Below are 18,242 nucleotides of genomic sequence, written 5' to 3' on the forward strand. Positions count from 1 at the left end.
GCTATATGTGAGCACCTGCTAATGTGGCTTCCCCACCAGGGAGAGTAAGCTGTCTACGGGCAGCGAATGTGTCTCACTTCACCTCACATCTCTCAACATCTGAACTGTGCCAAAGCACTCAGGAAGCACCAAATGCTGTTGAATGAGTGAAAGCGTAGGACAGGACACTAATGTCAACAGAACTTGTTCTACCCCTATAGTAATATTTCTTGAAAAAGGTATCTCTGGTGGCCACCCTGACTTCCACGTCATGCTCTCCCCTCAGCCACTGCAACAGAGCTTCCATCCCCACAGCCCTTTCCCCACAGCACAGTGCTGCTAACTGCCAAACCTACTGGTCTCCTCTGTACAGCAGAAGGCTCCCCAGCTTGGGACAGTGTCCCCTGGGCTTAGAGACAAGTTCACTCCTGCTGAGGGACTGGTCCTGGTGAGGGCACCATGAGGTCTTTCTTGTTCTGAGCCCCCATCACTGACCATTGTCATGAACACTACCAACTCCACTGTGCAGACAGACGGAAGAAGTGAAGCATCAGTGATTGAAAAGAGAAATTTCTGGGTTAACATGTTAAGAATTTGGACACTTAAGATATCCTCCAAGTTCTCATTTACCAGGTATTCACATATTTGTACAAGTGATTTTGCCTCTATTAGTTGGAGGTGCATTTTCAACGTTGAGAGCTCTACCCTCTACAAAGTGAAGGTCAAATACTTCTTTAAAAGGTAAATGAAAACATAAACCAGCACAATGTCCAGAATCTATGCCCTTTATCAACATAAAGCAGGGTTTCTCAAGTAAGAGTAAAAAAATCCATTAATAGGTCGTAAAATCAACTTAGGAGGCAAAATCAGCTTTTTAAAACAAACAAAAAACAGTAAGAAGTTATCACAAAATGTCATGAGAAATAAATAGAAAAAGTTCTGTTTTGGGGCATCTGGGTGGCTCAGTGGTTGAGTGTCTGCCTTTGGCTCAGGTCCTGATCCTGGGGTCCTGGGATCGGGCTCTCTGCAGGGAACCTGCCTCTCTCTGTGTGTCTCTCATGAATAAATAAAATCTTAAAAAAAAAAAAAAAAGTTCTGTTTTATAAAACTTATTTCTATTATACCTATTCTATGTCACTGTAACAGTATTCCCTCTTTGGTATCACAGTTAAAAACAAAAAACAAGAAAAAGCCATCTGATTTGGTGATGTACAAAGTATTTTAAATGCCTGAGATGCATCAGAATTAAAAAGAGCTATTTCTTACTCGAAAGTCCTTTTTAGTTAGCATAATTTTTTTGAATTCCATTAAAACAAGTTGGTAAGTTTCTATAATTTTTCTTTTTATGGCAATTTTGGCTTTCTATAACAAATTTTGCCTCAGAAAGTATATAAAAGAACATAAAAATGATTCCTGGTTTATGACAACTTTGACATTACAAATTATGTCTTAAAAAAAAAAAAAAGGATCTTTAGATCCACATTCTCAGAGTAAAAACAATGGTTTTCCTGAGCCAGGTTAACTGCACAAATCATGTATATTTGGATACAAGAAAATCAATCCTGAGAGTTCAAGTTAAATGATTAGCATCCTAACACCAAATATAAAACAAATAAAACTTTCAGAGGCTCTTCGATATGGCACAATGCATTCTGAAATGCAAAGAACTGATTTCATTTGTATTTCCCTGATAATGACAACTAAATGTATGTTAGAAGCATTTTAGAACTTGTATTTCTATTCCTGTACTTAACCTGCTTAACAGATTATTAACAGTCCCTAGTTCATTTAACAAATATTATCAACAGCCTTCTCCTACCTGGCATTTGAGTGATGGTCACTTACCCACACACGTAAATATAGCCGCTTTCATTAAGAAGGACCCTTGCCACCTGTTCACTGTGAAGCTGGATGTTATCTTGCACATACTTCACTGGGGCTGCTTCTTCCCCAACAGGAGCATCTCTTGAGAAGGAAACCTTCAAGTGAGTTAGGATTCCACGCTTGTGGAAATGTCTGAGTTCTTCTCTGAAATTTAATGTATAATGGGTTAGTGTACTGAAAGGTTTATCATTTAAAGTTAAAAGCTCTGAAATTAGACTGTATACCCACTGTAGAGTCTCACAATACTAGAAGTGTACACTACCTGAATAAATAATCCCTATCTTTATGTCGACAGCCAAAAAACAACCACGTTGCTCCAAAGTGTCCCTCTGGATGCTGTTCTTGGAGTTTCTCTCTATGTGGAAAAGAAAGTTGAGATGTTTGATACAAAGAATACATAAAACCAATCTATTTGATCAGAAATACCACCAACAAACTCGCCATCACTGCAAGTCCTGCCCACAGGGCTCCTCAGTCCCTCCAGCAGACACTCTGACAACCACCCACATCTGTGAGCTACAGACACCTGCAAGCTCTGCATAGCATCTATGAGGGTAATTCAAATATCAAATATCACAGTGTGAAAACTACTCTAATTTCTACATTAAATATTAATTTTATTCACAAAGTTGCTATTAACTCTCAATTAATGTTATAGAAACGTGGCCCAGGGCTTCAAATGGTAGAATGATCTGCTGTGAAGTGTTTCAGAAACAACACGCCAAGGAGACATGCCAAGTATGTCTGCCATTACTCTATGCTTCTTTAAAGAAAAAAAACTAAAAACAAAATAAAAACAACAAAAAGATTCTGTCCAAAGGATATTACACCACTATCTGGGGACCAGCACACAAAGAATTGTTCATTATTTCACAAGCAGGGAGAGAAGTACAATTTATATCAAATAGTTCTATAGGATATGAAGATGCATCTGGTAATACCAATCTACTGAAAATTACTGATGTTTGGGTTTAACTCTGGAACTTTTGCTATAATTGGATCTGTTAGTAGCAATGTTATCTCGTTAAGGGAGAGATGGAACAGTATGTACATCATCACAGCATAAAGGTATGCCTGAAATTTGTCCCCAACTACGTATGTTATAAACTATACTGCAGCTGGGGGAAAAAAAGAAAAATAAAGTGCTACAGTAAAAAGGGAAATTCTGACACAAAACAAAACCTCTGGAAGATATCACATTTACTTTTCCCATGGTGACAAATTATGCTATGCTATCACACATTTGATAATAATTTTTTAAAATAAAAATTTTACAACCAAAGTCCAATATCCAAAAAAATCACTGAAGAAACAAAAAAAGCTATTATATTTCCACCCAGGATCATAAGGGATACATTTTCTCACTAGTCAAAGGAAGCACACACCTGTGTTGCAGAAAACCAATGAAGGGCGCTATGCCAGTTCCCGGACCCACCATTATGATGGGGGCTGAGGGGTCACTTGGTAAATGGAAGAAATTGGTTGTTCGAGGACAGATGGATATCTGGAATGTTAAACCAATATTCATAAGTCTGAAAGAAAACCTAGACAAAGGCATACAACCAAGATGATTTTTGCTGAAGAAATTAAATAGCATTAAATCTTACTGAAACCATGAATGCACCTGTCACTACTGAGAAAAAAAAACAAGTTTGTCTTGCAAATTTTTCTTTCCCAACGAAATCAAAGGTCGTTAAAAAATGACAGGCATATTTCTAAGGTAGAACACTGAATAGATACAATCAAATTCTTTCCCTAGGCCTATGAATAAGGTCTGCTTTCTAGTAGGCAACCCATTATCTGTATTATGGAGAAATGCAAGAAAACTAAAGCTAAGATTCTCTGTTGGAAAAAAAAAAAAAAAGATTCTCTGTTTGCATGTAAGGGGCAATGAAGATCAGCATCAAGATGGAGTGAGAGTTTCAGGGGCAAATTGACACCTGAAGGAAAAATGAGGGGAGTCACTCCCAGGATGCTGAGGAGCTGTGCTGTGTTTGCTAATCTGGGTTCAATGTTATGTGTTTGTGCAAAACTAGAAGAATAAATAGTATACACAGATAAGCACAATCTTTTTGCTAAAATTTCAAAAGATTTCCCTTCTAAATCATGTGCCAGGGATACGTACATACAAGGAATCCATTTCTAAATGTATTTCAGTTCCAGTGTCACTTCACCAAGTGCATGAGTTCTACTGAGTGGCAGGAATCTATTCTCTGTGTAACTGTATACATTTTAATCTTCAATGTAAGGAAAACCTGTTCATTAACAGGATGAACACCAGACCTTGTAAAGGAAGAATTGGCAGAGTGGTATCAGATGAGGGTTTGCATTCTGGAACAAGACTGTAATTCATCTCACACTCGTCTCATTTGACCCACTCACTCACCAGTCTTATTGACGGTACTCAACACAACCACTACAGATAGAGAAATGAACAAAATCGCTGTCCTCATGGACTTATGCTCTAGTGGAGGAAGAGACAATAATCAAACATTTATCTGTAAAATGACTGGTAATGATAAGACTCGTGAAGTAAAGTCAGATAGTTTACACTGGGTGTGACAGGGGTGTGCTAGTGAGAACACATGGCCTGTGTACTAGGGACTGCAAGGAGAGCAGGATTAGTCCACTCTTGCTGCAGTAAATCTCAGACGGTTTATATTACCAAACACTTCTCCCTGGTTCTCCTTAAATGCTACAGGTGGGCTACAGTTCTGCACCAAAGACCTCCTCTGCTTGCATCCACGCCCAAGGAGCATCCCTGACCTGCAACATCCCATCCTTAGTCAAAGAGGAGAAAGAGGCAAGCCACATCAGTGAGTTCAATGCTCCTGCCTAGATGGAGCATATATCCTGTCTGCTCACATCTCTCCAGCAGAATACGGTCACACAGTCAGACTACACATTGATGGGCAGGGCGTCTATGCCTCCCAAGGACAGGGCATATCTGTCAGCAGTTGTCCCATCTGCCAGTTGGGGTTGGATTTGGGTGGGTTGTGTGAATATTAACATTCCCTACACGTCCTAATAAAATGCATATGGCACTAAACACCATTCAATTTAAATTGTATCCTTATTCCTATATTTCTAATCTTTGAATACTAGAAAGTCTATAATAAAGATCTGGTAAAATGGAGAAAGGAGAAAGAAAAAGGTAGAAGGGAGGAAATGTGTGAGTGGCATCCATGATGGGTGTTTGTGATGTTATATATATTTAACTTTCTGGAGATCATCCATTTTTATAGGATCATAAAATGACATAATACTCTTATGTCAGTACTGTAATATTCTTTCCTTTTCAGAAAAGGAACAGCGTCTCAGGTTCTTAATATTTTGTTGATGCATCGTGACCTAGGAATATGGTGGAGGGAGTGGTGGGGGTCTCTCTCTCTCTCTCTCTCAGGCACCTGTGTGAGGCTGCTGCCTGGGAAAATACCACGGTAAAGGGCAATTTCAAGCAGCAGCTTCCCATGAGCCCTCTCAAGTATATACTGAAGTCTTACCTTCCCCTTAGGGCATGAACTTTTCAACTCCAATAACTTACAGCAACCAAACTAGTCCTAAGATAATGCTATAAATGACATGTTCATTTTTTCAATACCACAGAGGACTTCATGATAAAGCCTGAATTTTTTTTTTTTAATTTCAACCATCTTTATTATGGGCAAGGAAGGACTTGAAATTGTTCCTTATGCTGTGGCCTTGAGTAAGATTTGCCAAGTGCAGTATCAAAACATGAAGGATGGCACTAAGTCCAGATACAAATTTGTCCATAGTCTGCTCACAGAATCAAGTCACATTTCATCCTCCCTGTTTTAAAAGTGCTTTCCCTCTCATCAGGCCTTCATACTATAGTACTAACTTGGATTTTATACTACGTCTAAGACAAAAGGGAAGAAATGGGGCAAAACCCTAATACCCAAACTAAAGGATATAAAATTAATCTTTGGTTGTCAACTGATCGCCAAGCAAGGACTCTAAGGAGGCAAACCGCATAATTTTAATAATGCCCAACTGCACACTCCCAGTACCTCAGGAGCCGGGGCTTTCCCGTCTTCTGCAGGGGACACTCGTGTGTTTGGATGAAGAATTGGCGCAACCACCATGGCCAGCCAGCCTGTGCACACGCCCTTCCGCAGAACCTCCACGGTGGTGTTAGACAGAAACTCCACAATGTTAAAAATGAAATGAAGCTTCCCTGGGTGAGACAGGTTTGAGCTGAAGAGACACAGGTCAGGTTTAAACTCTGTATCAGGACTAACGCATTCAAGCCAGACACAGTCTTTCTTCCTGAATTGATGGATATTTCCCATGGGCTCTAATCTACCTTCTAAATCTTCAGGGAAAAGAGCTCTGCTGCTACTGAAAAGCTCCTCCTCTCTTGCCCCCTGTTTTGTGATATTCAAAAAAAATTTCCAATCACATGTTGTAGTTTAGGACTCTTAAGATTTATACAACCTTCCATCTCTGCACTGCCCACCTCTGCTGTCCAGTGGAGATGGTCTGGCACAATAGTCAAGGCAGCAGGTAGAGGACCAGGGCACTCAGCAGCCCTATGTGGGGAAACGTGGTTGTGGACTAGGGCTGCCGCTGGAGATTCCACGCTCTCTGAACTTCTGCAGAACAGGAGTCCCAGGACCGGTCCCCTTCATTCCTTACCACACCTGCTACTGTCTTCCACTAATTAGGTACGTTTTTACCAGGTGAATTCAGAACTAATAAGGATTTGGAAGCCAAAGATTCACAACATTTTGGGAGAAAGATTCTATGTGCTAAAAAATATCAGTACCTTGCGCATGAATATGGTCTGGGCTGAAGCTTAGGAAGATGTTCTAGAAAAAAAAATAAAGATAAGCAATTAATTCACCACTACTGAAAATAAATTAGATGTAAGGTTTTGTAAAAATTCAAGTCTGAGTTGCATTTCGTTTTCTTGTTTAGAACACCCAAAATAACATTTTAATTTAAATGTTTTAGAGCAAGCTGTAAATTCACTGTAACTAAGTAAGTCATTACTATTTTTTTTCCCCAATTCCTCACATTAAAAACCAGACATACTGCATTTCTTTACCTGAAATCAGCGTCCTTCTCAAGGCTGGTCTTAAACAGAAGGATAATAAAAGCATCCATGAGTGGGCTTCAGAATCAAGAAACCCATTAAATTTTCTGTGTGTACACAGTTTTCTGAAGTGTCTGGAGTTTTCATGTTTGAAATAAGATCATGACCTCCAAAAGATCACTATTTTACGGATTATGGGAAATACCTAGGCTTGAAATCTTTTTCCTCCTTAATAAAAGAAAGGAAATATTTTTCCTTCTTATATTTCTATAACAACAGAAAATGGGAGGGTAGAGGTAAAGCCTTTAAGTTATCCAGAACCCAGTGGTTTCTAGATACACTGGAGCTCTTGTAAAAGGTCAAAGAATCAATCTGACAAAAATTTGGAAAGACCGGGATCCCTGGGTGGCGCAGCGGTTTGGCGCCTGCCTTTGGCCCAGGGCGCGATCCTGGAGACCCGGGATGGAGTCCCACATCGGACTCCCGGTGCATGGAGCCTGTTTCTCCCTCTGCCTGTGTCTCTGCCTCTCTCTCTCTCTCTGTGTGTGTGACTATCATAAATAAAAATTTTTAAAAAATTTGGAAAGACCTTTCTAACAGAGGGCTCAACATAATACTAAGTGTTAGATACATTAAGTTTTCTTAAAAAAGTACACAATAAATTTTAAGTTTGAATGCCTTCATTAGTTTTTTATAGACTACACAATAAATGCTGTATAAAAGCTAAGAAAACGGCAAATCCATGAAAGGAACTAAAACATATTCTCACATGTTGGATAGCTATACAAGAGTTCTTACAACTTCCCTACAGATGTTCTGATTATTCTCCCAACCCTGTATTCACTCTAAAGACTCAACTGAGACAGAGAGGAGTATGTGTGTTTGAAGAGCCACCTTACTTAATAACTTCACCTTTTTGAGAAGGAATTGTAAAAGTGAGAGAAAGCAGAATCTGTCTTAATAAAGGAGAGCACCCCTAACTGTACTGGACATTGGGAGACCCTGTGGCCTAAAAATAAAAAACATGATACACGTTTTCCTATCACCAAAGATAAATGCAAATCTTTTTTTTTTTCTTAAAATTTTATTTATTCATGAGAGACACACATACAGAGAGAGAGAGAGAGAGGAACAGACACAGGCAGAGGGAGAAGCAGGCTCCATGTAGGGAGCCCGATGTGGGACTCGAGCCCGGGTCTTCAGGATCAGACTGTGGGTTGAAGGCAGCACTAAACCACTAAGCCACCTGGGCTGCCCGATAAATGCAAATCTTAAAGATTTTATTACTTATCACTACAGGAAAAGAGAGAGGAAAGGAGAAAAGTACCAGCACAGGAAAGTTCTCAAGGTTTAATAATCCTGTCGAATTCTCAGTCATTGCCCTCTGTCAGTGTCTCCAATTCCTACAGAGGCTGCCATTGAAAGCCCTCCCCTGGCCAGCACTGCAGAGAGGATCTTCTCTCTTCTGTTGGAATGAAGACCCCACGAGACAATGAGGACAAAAACTAGAATCATCTTATATTGGACTATTTGATGACAAGTCTCCCGCAAGCTTCAAGCCTGGAGCCATCCTGAAAAGGCCACCTGCACTGGTACAACATGAAGGGTCCCCGTCGCCCTTGGAGAACACGGAGCTAGACTTGCCCAGAGGGCGACATTTTTGTATTCTGCATAGACAATATACTTCATTATCCTTTGTCAGTTACATTTAGGGTTCATCAGCTTTGAAAAAAAACAAAAACTTTTTTTTCCTTGGGACACTCACTTTTAGGTAATATTTGACTAAAAAAAATTCTTTCTGAAAATATCTAAGTTAATAGAAAAGATGCTAAATGCTGATCCAAAGAAAGATAATTAAGACTGGCTGTAGTAAGAGAGCAAATGCTAGTGACAATGGGAGAGGGAAGACATAAAGAGATAATGCTGGCAGAAGGATTCTTTCCAACTTCTTGGAGGCCCTGAGGACAAACCAATGTTTCCTCCCAGAGACACATTCTCACAAGCCAGACAGACTCCAGAGTGCTCTGTACAAAAAGGCTCCTTGGGTGCAGGGGCCGGGAGCATGGCCACTCACCAAGCAGGAGACTGAGCGGCGGCTGGCAGGACGGGAAAGCGAGGAGGAGGTCTAACACACTGGCATGGGCATCTCGCACAAAACGGCTATAATCGGCTGCACCCTGCCGACTGCACAGCTCCTGCAGCCTTCGCTTCTCTATCCCGTCGCTGGTGTAGTCCACGAGGGCTCTCAACAATGCCTGTGGCCATGGCAAAGCAAGCAGACAAAGTACCATGTGTGGTTAGGCTGCTACAATCTCTGGTTAGTGTTGACCTGGGGACATGCCAAATTATCCAAGAAAAAGTGACACCACTCTTCTGAGTGGATCAGGAAAAGAGAATTTAACTTACTATTTGCTTTAATGTCAATCTGTTAAGGAAAACCACCCTCCATGTTCTTCTACTTTAGGTTACCTTTCCTGTTTCCTAAACCAATCTAATCAGTCCCAAACATGATCTCAAATTACATGTCTACTCTGAGTAGCAAGAATCAGAAATCTCAAACTCGTTTTAACTCAAGACAAATATTTGCTCGTCTTAGCTGATGATTACAAGCTAGACTTCTATATTCATTTGACAGCTGTTAAGTCCTCTTTATACAACAGGCAGTGGGCACAACACTTCTTTTGCTGGTTAGTGACAGTGTGCAATAGGCTAACGACCCAAACAGGAACACACGCAGAATGCCAGGGACTTCTGCACCCCAGATGCAAGCCTGAGATGAAGGCTGGCCACAGGAGAGGAACAAAAGTGAAGAGGAACTAAGCAGATGGCCCAGTTCCATGAAAGCATGGGCTCCTGGGGCTACGTGCAGTTCAATATGGGTACAGGGCAATGCGGACATGGAACAAAGGCTGAAAAGACAGGCAGGGCCAGAACATCAAGAAGCCTCCTGCACGTGGACTCTCTCTGTCACCTAAGACACACTGTAGAAAGAGAAGAATATAAACAAAGAAAGCAAAGCAATAATATCCTGAATCCCAAGCTCCAAAGACAGAGGCAAGTCCAAACTCCTGGACAAAAGACCAAATTTGTTAATAACGACTTTTGGTTTCAACATATTCCAAATAGGACATATAGAGCTCTTACCCCTCCAGGCTTCTTAAAGAACAAAGCAACGAAGTTATGTACACCAAATGCTAAGTGAAATGCTAACAGGTACTTTTTATTCCAAGGCTTAAGCATCTTCGTGTACTGGACTCCCTTCACAGGGTGGACGAGATCACTCCTCCTGTGAGGGTCACAGGTTTCCAGTGGCTCAGCTTGGAAGCCCTGTCTAAACTATCCTGAGACCAACAAATTGCACGCCTTCTTCAAAATGCTGGGCCTGGAACCAAACACGAGACAAGACTGGGAAACCATGTGAGATGAGCAAGCACTCCATGTCTTTGCGCAGACCCCTGGTAAGGTACAGTTTCCACGCGGGGGCATACAAACTCTCAACTTCTATTTAGGTAAAGATGGCATGTCACAGAACAGCACATATGCTAGAGGACCTCATTTTTTGTTTAGCAAAACACAATTCAAGTGTTAACCCTAAGGATTTGATTATAAAAGACTGTGGCTTCCCATGTTACTTATTTTGTGTCCACCAGAATTTTTATGATGATATAGAAAAACACGTTTACATATACATGCTTCATTAAATAGTAGAGCTGAACTAAAATTGTGAAACTTGCTGTATTTAATCAAGAAGTTCTCATGACAGTGAAGTCTAAATTTATTCAAATTATATCTAGGACTGAGTTTCTCTCCAAAGGAGTTTGCTTCCCAATGACTGCATGGAACAAACACATTAGTAAGACAGACCATAAAAAAGGCCTTGAGGAGGGCAGCTATTCAGCTATTCAGCTATTTATTCAGCACTATTTATGAGCTTCGGCAAAGCACAGTTGGGAAGTCACCCCCATTCATGCCCATTCGAGGGACTGGGTTAGAAGGAATCATTTACAACCATCTTTTAAAATACAGTTCCCAGCATCCTACTGACATCTAGTGGATCATTCTCCCTCCACATTCATCTAAACATCAATATAATCCATGAGAACTTTTCATTTTTCCTGAAGAGTCTGATTTAACATACTTTCATATGGAAGAGATCTCAATATTAAATGGGTGGCAAGTAGGGGAAAGCCTGCCCTCTCAAAAGCTTTCTGTCATCAATTAGAAAAAGGGTCAAGTGCAGCTGGATAACATAACATCATCTGAGGTCACTTTAATCACTAATTAATGCAGCACATCTAGTTAATATCTAGTAAAAATAGGATGAGCACTGGGTGTTATTCTGTATGTTGGCAAATTGAACACCAATAAAAAATAAATTTATTATAAAAAATATCTAGTAAAACTTTAAAAAAAATCTCATTTCAACAAAAAACAAAATTTCAATATAAACACAACATAAAAATATCTGTCTATGACAGCTGCAAAGATATCATATACCTTGGGGAACTACTTTGAAAACATGCTATAAAAGCCATACTTGGAAGCCTTCAAAGGGCAAACACCAGATTTAATAAATCCTACACAGAGCTAAGTATACTTTTAGTTACCCAAAGGAAAGTACCTTTTTAGGAACTGCTCGTATTTCAAGGCACCAGGTCAGAATGAACTGGAGAGAACGTCCCTCAGGTATGTGCTGGGGTAAGGCCGCTCCTTTTCAGGTAGACAGGAGAGAGTCCGTTACAAAGAAAGTAAAGGATTAAGATGTTTTTGCATTCTTAAAAACACAACTGTATACTTTACATTACTGTGCTACCAAGGTACACAATATGATTTGTGGCAATGTTTATGCAGTCAAAAAAATTTCCAAAATGAACATAAGGGGAAAAAAACCTTACAAAAAAAAATAGAAGAATTATAAATTCAATAGTATTATTAGCCACACCTTAATTTACCAAAGATAGATCTTTAGTATCTTTGGTAAGGATACCAAATCTAGGTATACCAAATTAAGAGGGAAATTATCCGAAGCCAAGGAACAAAAAGCCAAGAGATGCCACCTGTCCATTAACACTGTGTATTATTCTCAAAAAGAATTTTAGAACTGATGGAACTCCAATTCAAGGTTGTATGCAAATATATACATATATATATATATAAACTTATATATATATAAACTATATATATATAAAACTTCCTTTAATCACGAAAATAAAATTTTAAGTAAGCAATAAATATGCTATGAGAAATACACATGATAAGAAAACTTAAAATTCACATAATAAGTTTACTGTAGGACTACTCTTATGTAACTCAAAAACAAAATAAAGCTAACTGCAAAAAGTTAACAAACCAGCCCAACAACTTACCAGCTTCTTCGAGACTACAGCTACATGCATTTTTACTGTCTAACACTGTCCAAATAAGCATAAAATCTATTATCATCCTACTCACCATACCTCATGTGAAAGTTAAAAAACCCACAAGCCAGCGAGTGCCTGTGTTCTGCCCACTGACCCATGGCAAGTGCTCGGACCACCTGTGTAGCTGTCACCTAGGGTGCAGGGAGGGGGTCCCCTGCACTTGTGACCTCCAACCTGTAGCCCAATGACATCCTAAGAAGAGATCAGGGCTGTACCTTTCTTTTTTGTGTCTGCCTTAATTTTCAAGAGGACACAGTACTCTCTTCTGTCTGTGAGCTGCAGTCTTTCCAGTAGGTTTTGTACCTCAGAATCACTGTTGGGACAGATCACGTTGAAGGCATCTCCAGGTTGATAGGAAAAATCTGTTTTCTAAAGAAGAAACATGAAAAAAAAAAAAAAAAGCCCATATTAAACAGTTTTCGTTGTGGGGAAACAAAAGAATGTTTTTTATTATATGATCCTTTTATGAATTAGAAACAAATGATTCTAACTGCAAAAAAACAAGCTCAACTGAACAAATTTACTTTCATTACGAGTTACTTTTTTCTCTTTTTAAGTAATCTGTATGCCCAACGTGGGACTCAAATTTACAACCCCAAGATCAAGAGTCACATGCCCATCTGATGCCCCAGGAGTTACTTTATTTTTTTATTTTTTTAAAGATTTTATTTATTTATATATTCATGAGAGACACAGAGAGAAAGAGAGGCAGAGACACAGGCAGAGGAGCAGGAGAAGCAGGCTCCATGCTGGGAGCACGACAAGCCTGACGTGGGACTCAATCCCAGGTCTCCAGGATCGCGCCCTGGGCTAAAGGTGGCACTAAACCACTGAGCCACCGGAGCTGCCCCAGGAGTTACTTTAAAAAAAAAAAAAAAAATCAAAGTCATCCAATGTTTTGCTTTATATCACTTCAGTATTTTTTACATTAGTTAAAATCTTTCTCATTTAAGATGCCTAGGTGGGATCCCTGGGTGGCGCAGCAGTTTGGTGCCTGCCTTTGGCCCAGGGTGCGATCCTGGAGACCCGGGATCGAATCCCACGTCGGGCTCCCGGTGCATGGAGCCTGCTTCTCTCTCTGCCTGTGTCTCTGCCTCTCTCTCTCTGGGTGTGACTATCATAAATAAATAAAGAAAAAAATATTAAAAAAAAAAAAGATGCCTAGGTAATATTTTAACAATCAATGTAAAAATCCCTCTTATGAAAACATACGTTATGAAGGAGAGAAACTATTGAAGGCAGTCTGCATTTGTTCTGTTTCCTTTCTTTAGGGGAAGAGGAGGGGTGAGAGATGACACGTTATTTTTCCTTACGAAACATAAAAGTTACAGCACCTGGTTGGTACTGTGATGAAGATGGGCTGGAGGAGCCACCTTCCACCTCATGGCTATTTATAACATGATGCAGAACAAGGGCAGGATCCGGAGAGACCTCTGACCCCACATGCTCACAGCCCTGGCCTGTGAGGGGCAAAGACTAAACCACCTACTGGCCAACCTTCACCGTTTTATGACAAAAGTATAGAACAGAATAAAAAGCAAAATGCTTTGGTGTACAACGAATATTTAACAATATGGATTATTAAAATGTTCCAAAGGAATGCAAAACTACTCAATGATACACAAGCAAAACTACTCAATGATACACAAGCAAACCATGTAGTTTTGATGCCTGTCATTTTTTTCCCCTATTAGAAGTTCAATGACATCTACATGGACAGCCCTGACACAACCTTTTCTGAAAGCACAACCCACTTCTCAGGCCTTCCATTGAAATACAGCTGAGTAACTTTGAAGATGTACTTAAGCACTGAGGTTACAGGATTAGCAATTAGCTTCTTAACTGAGGCTAGTGGTTTGGGGCAGGGGTTGGGCTCATGGATGGAGTTGAGAGAGTCAGCATGTAAGGCCCTGTATATACAAAATGTTTATGCATAAGGCATGGGTGTGGGGAGCAGGGGTGGACCATGACTCTTTCCAGATTCTCAAAGCAATGAGGACCACCACTATGAGAAATGAAGCGTTCTAGGCCTGTCTGGTCTGAGCTCTATTTCTAACTGCTGGCTGACTTCAGGCGAGCAGGTGCCTTTCTCAGGCCTCTTCTCCCGTGGAAAATCCTGCTCTGATTCCAGAACTCTTTCGTGGCTTCCTGAGTAAGGGAGCAACACCATTTTTTCAAGCTGAGTCACCTCCAGGGTCACTCCTCATGTTAGCCCCTTCCTGAAGTGAAAAGAGAACAGGTGGGAGGTGGGGAGGACAGACAGATCAGATATCCTACCAGAGGCTCTCCTCCCTGAGTGTGCAGACTACAACAACACACAAGGCTCCACACTTCTTGACAACATAACGGTACTGAGACATAAATTCTCTAACTTACTGAAATGTCCAATTCCACCAGAAGAGTGGTTTTTATGGCATCATTTGTAGTCAGTTGAACTGCTTTTGAAATTGGAACTTGAAAAATTGGATCCACTGAAGTCACAGATGCTTGGCTTTCCTCCTTGAGAAACAAATGTGATAAAGTATTACTAAATGCAGTTTCAATTTTACTTACCATTGCTTCACTTAGTGTCTAGGTAAGATCTACATGATCTTATAAAATATCCTAGATATTTAAGTATTCTTTTCTAAGGCAAATGACTGCAAACAATGGTCTTTCAATCTTTCAGAAAAGACACCTTATCCATACCTTAAACTCCTTGGCTATTAGACAAATTTCTGGGATATTTACTGGAAATATCAGATATTAGCATTTTCACATAAAGGTCTAATAATCTTCCAAATAAACCATGCAAAAGGAGACTATATGCATGTATGATTTTAGGAAGGAGATTCTAAAGGAAAGGACATGTTTGAAGTTGGGAGACCCCTGCACAGGTGTTCATAAGAACCCAGAGTGGCGGCCACTGCACTGATCAATACATTGCACTGATCAACACAGAGGCCACTAGCCACATGTGCCTGAGGAACTAAACTCTTTTATTTTTATTTATTTGGATTTAAATGATCATGTATGGCTAGTGGCTCCTGTATTAGATAGCACAGGCCTTGGGAAACTGCAAAGAAGCCAAATTCATTGTACTATTTCTGCTCCTTTTCTAACTTGATGTTCCTAAGTTCTGTTGCAGATAGAAACTTACAAAATGCTAATCAGTCAATATTGGATAAATGGCTATGTGGAAAAAATGGGAAAAGGGTTAGAGCCTGACAATCATCACATATGGGGCACTAGCAATGCCCCCCACCTAAGACAGCCTTCAGCAAGGCTGCTGGGAATGCTGTCAACAGAGGGCCCTCGGCCAGCTCATGGTCACCTCTGAGAGGGACTTCAGCATTTCCAGGTCACACCTCCTTTCAAAGGTAGCCCATATCCAATGATTAATCCATGACTATAAAGGCCCAGCCCCTTTGCCCCAAATCAAGACAATGTTGAAGGGCCATCCCAGCTCCAGAGAACCCCGTGAGGGTGGCTGGGGCCTTTGCTGGGACGTATCACAGCCCACTTCTCACTGTGTCCTCTCCGGTTTCTGTCCCCTCCATTCCCCAAGGTGAGGATCCCAAGGGGATAACCTAAAAAATAATCATAAAGTTTGATTCAAAGGAACCCAGTCTGTAACAGCCGGTGCTAGAGTGGTTTCAAGAAAAAAGGCTAAAATGGGAGTTTGGAGCTGGATTACCCACCTGGCTGACAGTGAGCACGCAACACCGGTGAGATCACAAGGTGACAGTGCAAGAGCAAAGCGGGATGGTGCACTGTAAAGGGAATGAATTAGCCAGTACACTACAGCTAGTGCGTGAGATCTATGGGGAAATGGCACTGATAAGACCAGCAGAACTGTGGGTTTTGCCAAACCTCATTGACACTTCTGGAAATTATGCAAAAAACTGAGAAAAATTAATCAACAATTAAACACTAAGTGTGAAGCCAGAGAACATCCTCTGTAGCACACAAAGAAGCTGCTCATCTCTTATAGCCTGACAGAATGCTAAAGGCCTAACGGGCAAAGAATGGCTTCCTGGCAGCGGAGGGAGGACACGTGGGTTGATAATCTTGAATCCTTAGATTCCCTTGAACCTGCTCAGCCTGCAGAAATGACTTCCTCCTATGAAGAGCAAGACTTCCTTCTTGCATTAAGACCTCTACCTACAGGATGCGCCCATGCCCCACTCTTGCATCCCATCTCTTCCGACTGCCAGGCCAATGAGGGTTGAGTCACGACACAGCAGGCCACAGATGTGCTGGGCCAGCTAACACAGGCGAGGGGCTACGCTCTGAAGAAAGTGTTGGGCGCAGCCACACACACAGCAGCAGAAGCCAGCAAAGTATGCATGGGACAGAATGTTAAGGTCCTGGACCAAGGAGAGTAGAACATCAACTTGGACAGAAGGGATGTGCTAACTGGGAACACTATCCTAGGACACTGGCTTTAACACCCTGGCCGCAGCCTTCAGAGATGGCTACGAGGACAAGGAGAAAGCAAAAGTCCACACTAAATGAGGCAGAACTGCTGGGACTTCCATGGCCAACATTAGAAGACAGGATTAAAAGGCTCAGAAGTAGACACAGTAGAGTGGATGAAACTACGAAGAGCCAAAATCTATCAGATGATGATGTTCCCAGGTGCACCCAGAGCATATACCACTGCCAAGGCCAACAGGACAATGCTGGTGAGGGGCACCACAAAGCTGCTCAGGGCTGGCCACTCTGCTGGCCAGAGCTAACAGGCTGGGCCAACACTGGGAAAGCCCAAACCACCAAAGAAGAGAGGGAGGTAGGAGCATTTAGCCAGCAAGGCCCTGCGGGAGTTGGAGGGAGGCATAATTATCAGTGAGCAGGAAAGGTGGGAGACTTGGCAACACCCCAAAAATTGTACTCAATAAGGCTTCCCAGTCCTTCTCTCAGAGGGTAAAAGTACACTAGGCCAAGGGGAACACCAAGTAACCCAGGAAGCTCTAGAAGAGGGTCCAAGTTATGTGTTACTCAGGAACTCCCAGTGTCATCATGGGTCATGCACCGGAGTGGGGCCTACAGGGCCAGGCAGTAAACAGGAGCCCTGGACCAGGTCCGGTGCCCTGGGTCCACTCAGTTCTTGGCCTATGGTTAAGGGCTATATAGTGGGGAGGCCAAAAGGAAGTCTCTGAATATGACACTTCCTCTCCCCTCACCAAGGCAGAAAGTAAAAAATACAGCATCCTGAGGAATGGCAGGTATCAATAGCATCCCTAAAAATGTATAGAACAAGGTATGGTCTCCATCTAATTGACCAACCTGGTCCCTGCAACACCCAAGCGGATCCTGGGGGAGGACAATGAACCACAAGGAACACAAGCCAGCAGTAGCCCCAACTGCAGCCTCCGTGCAGGATGGTTTCCTGGGCTGGAGCAGATTAATATAGCCTCAGGCACATGGCAGCTGGAAAGACTGAGCCATTGTGCTCTTTCCCATCTCTATCCCTAAAAAGGACCACACACTTTCACTTGGAACAATTTCCACTTACAATTTTGCTACAAGACTGTGTTAATGCTCCTGCCAGCTGTTTTAACAGTCTGAATCAACACAGAACATCTGGACATTCAGCAAAACATCACACCAGCCCACTACATCAGAGACATTTTGCTAATCAGACTAAAGGTGCAAGCAGTGGCTTGTGTATGAGAGTTTCTGGTAAGGCCCATGCCCTGTGCAGACCGAGGGGCCAGTGCTCTAAATACAATGTCCAGGAGTCCAACATCCTGGGGTGTAACAGGACACCCATTCCAGTAACGGACTAGGCATCTTGTACCTCACTTCACCTGGAGAGTTTATCAGCTGGAAGGCCCTGTAGGATCTAGAGCAATGCCTTCCACTAACTGGGACGACTGCTCCGACCCAGACATCAGGTGACACAACAGACAGCCAGC

At 41.6% G+C, this 18,242-nt stretch overlaps 1 protein-coding gene across 2 annotated transcripts in view; it reads right to left on the reverse strand.

Annotated features, from left to right (window-relative positions):
- MTRR (5-methyltetrahydrofolate-homocysteine methyltransferase reductase) overlaps positions 1-18,242 on the reverse strand; it is a 31,681-nt gene that overhangs the window by 2,428 nt on the left and 11,011 nt on the right. Inside the window, exons 6-15 of one of the 2 annotated variants that reach the window (XR_012021660.1) lie at positions 14,719-14,841; positions 12,558-12,711; positions 11,544-11,632; positions 8,997-9,177; positions 6,653-6,695; positions 5,895-6,081; positions 3,249-3,367; positions 2,126-2,218; positions 1,825-2,007; positions 336-500 (exon numbers count right to left, since the gene is read on the reverse strand). Coding sequence is in view for 1 of the 2 variants with exons in the window: in XM_072807365.1 (XP_072663466.1) it covers positions 1,825-2,007; positions 2,126-2,218; positions 3,249-3,367; positions 5,895-6,081; positions 6,653-6,695; positions 8,997-9,177; positions 11,544-11,632; positions 12,558-12,711; positions 14,719-14,841 (1,172 nt within the window). In the remaining variant the exon portion in view is untranslated. The remainder of the gene's footprint in view (positions 1-335; positions 501-1,824; positions 2,008-2,125; positions 2,219-3,248; positions 3,368-5,894; positions 6,082-6,652; positions 6,696-8,996; positions 9,178-11,543; positions 11,633-12,557; positions 12,712-14,718; positions 14,842-18,242) is intronic. The other variant, XM_072807365.1, reaches the window with a different exon arrangement.

Source organism: Canis lupus, chromosome 31 (genome assembly GCF_048164855.1).
Source record: "Canis lupus baileyi chromosome 31, mCanLup2.hap1, whole genome shotgun sequence".
NCBI classification, from domain to species: Eukaryota; Metazoa; Chordata; class Mammalia; order Carnivora; family Canidae; genus Canis; species Canis lupus.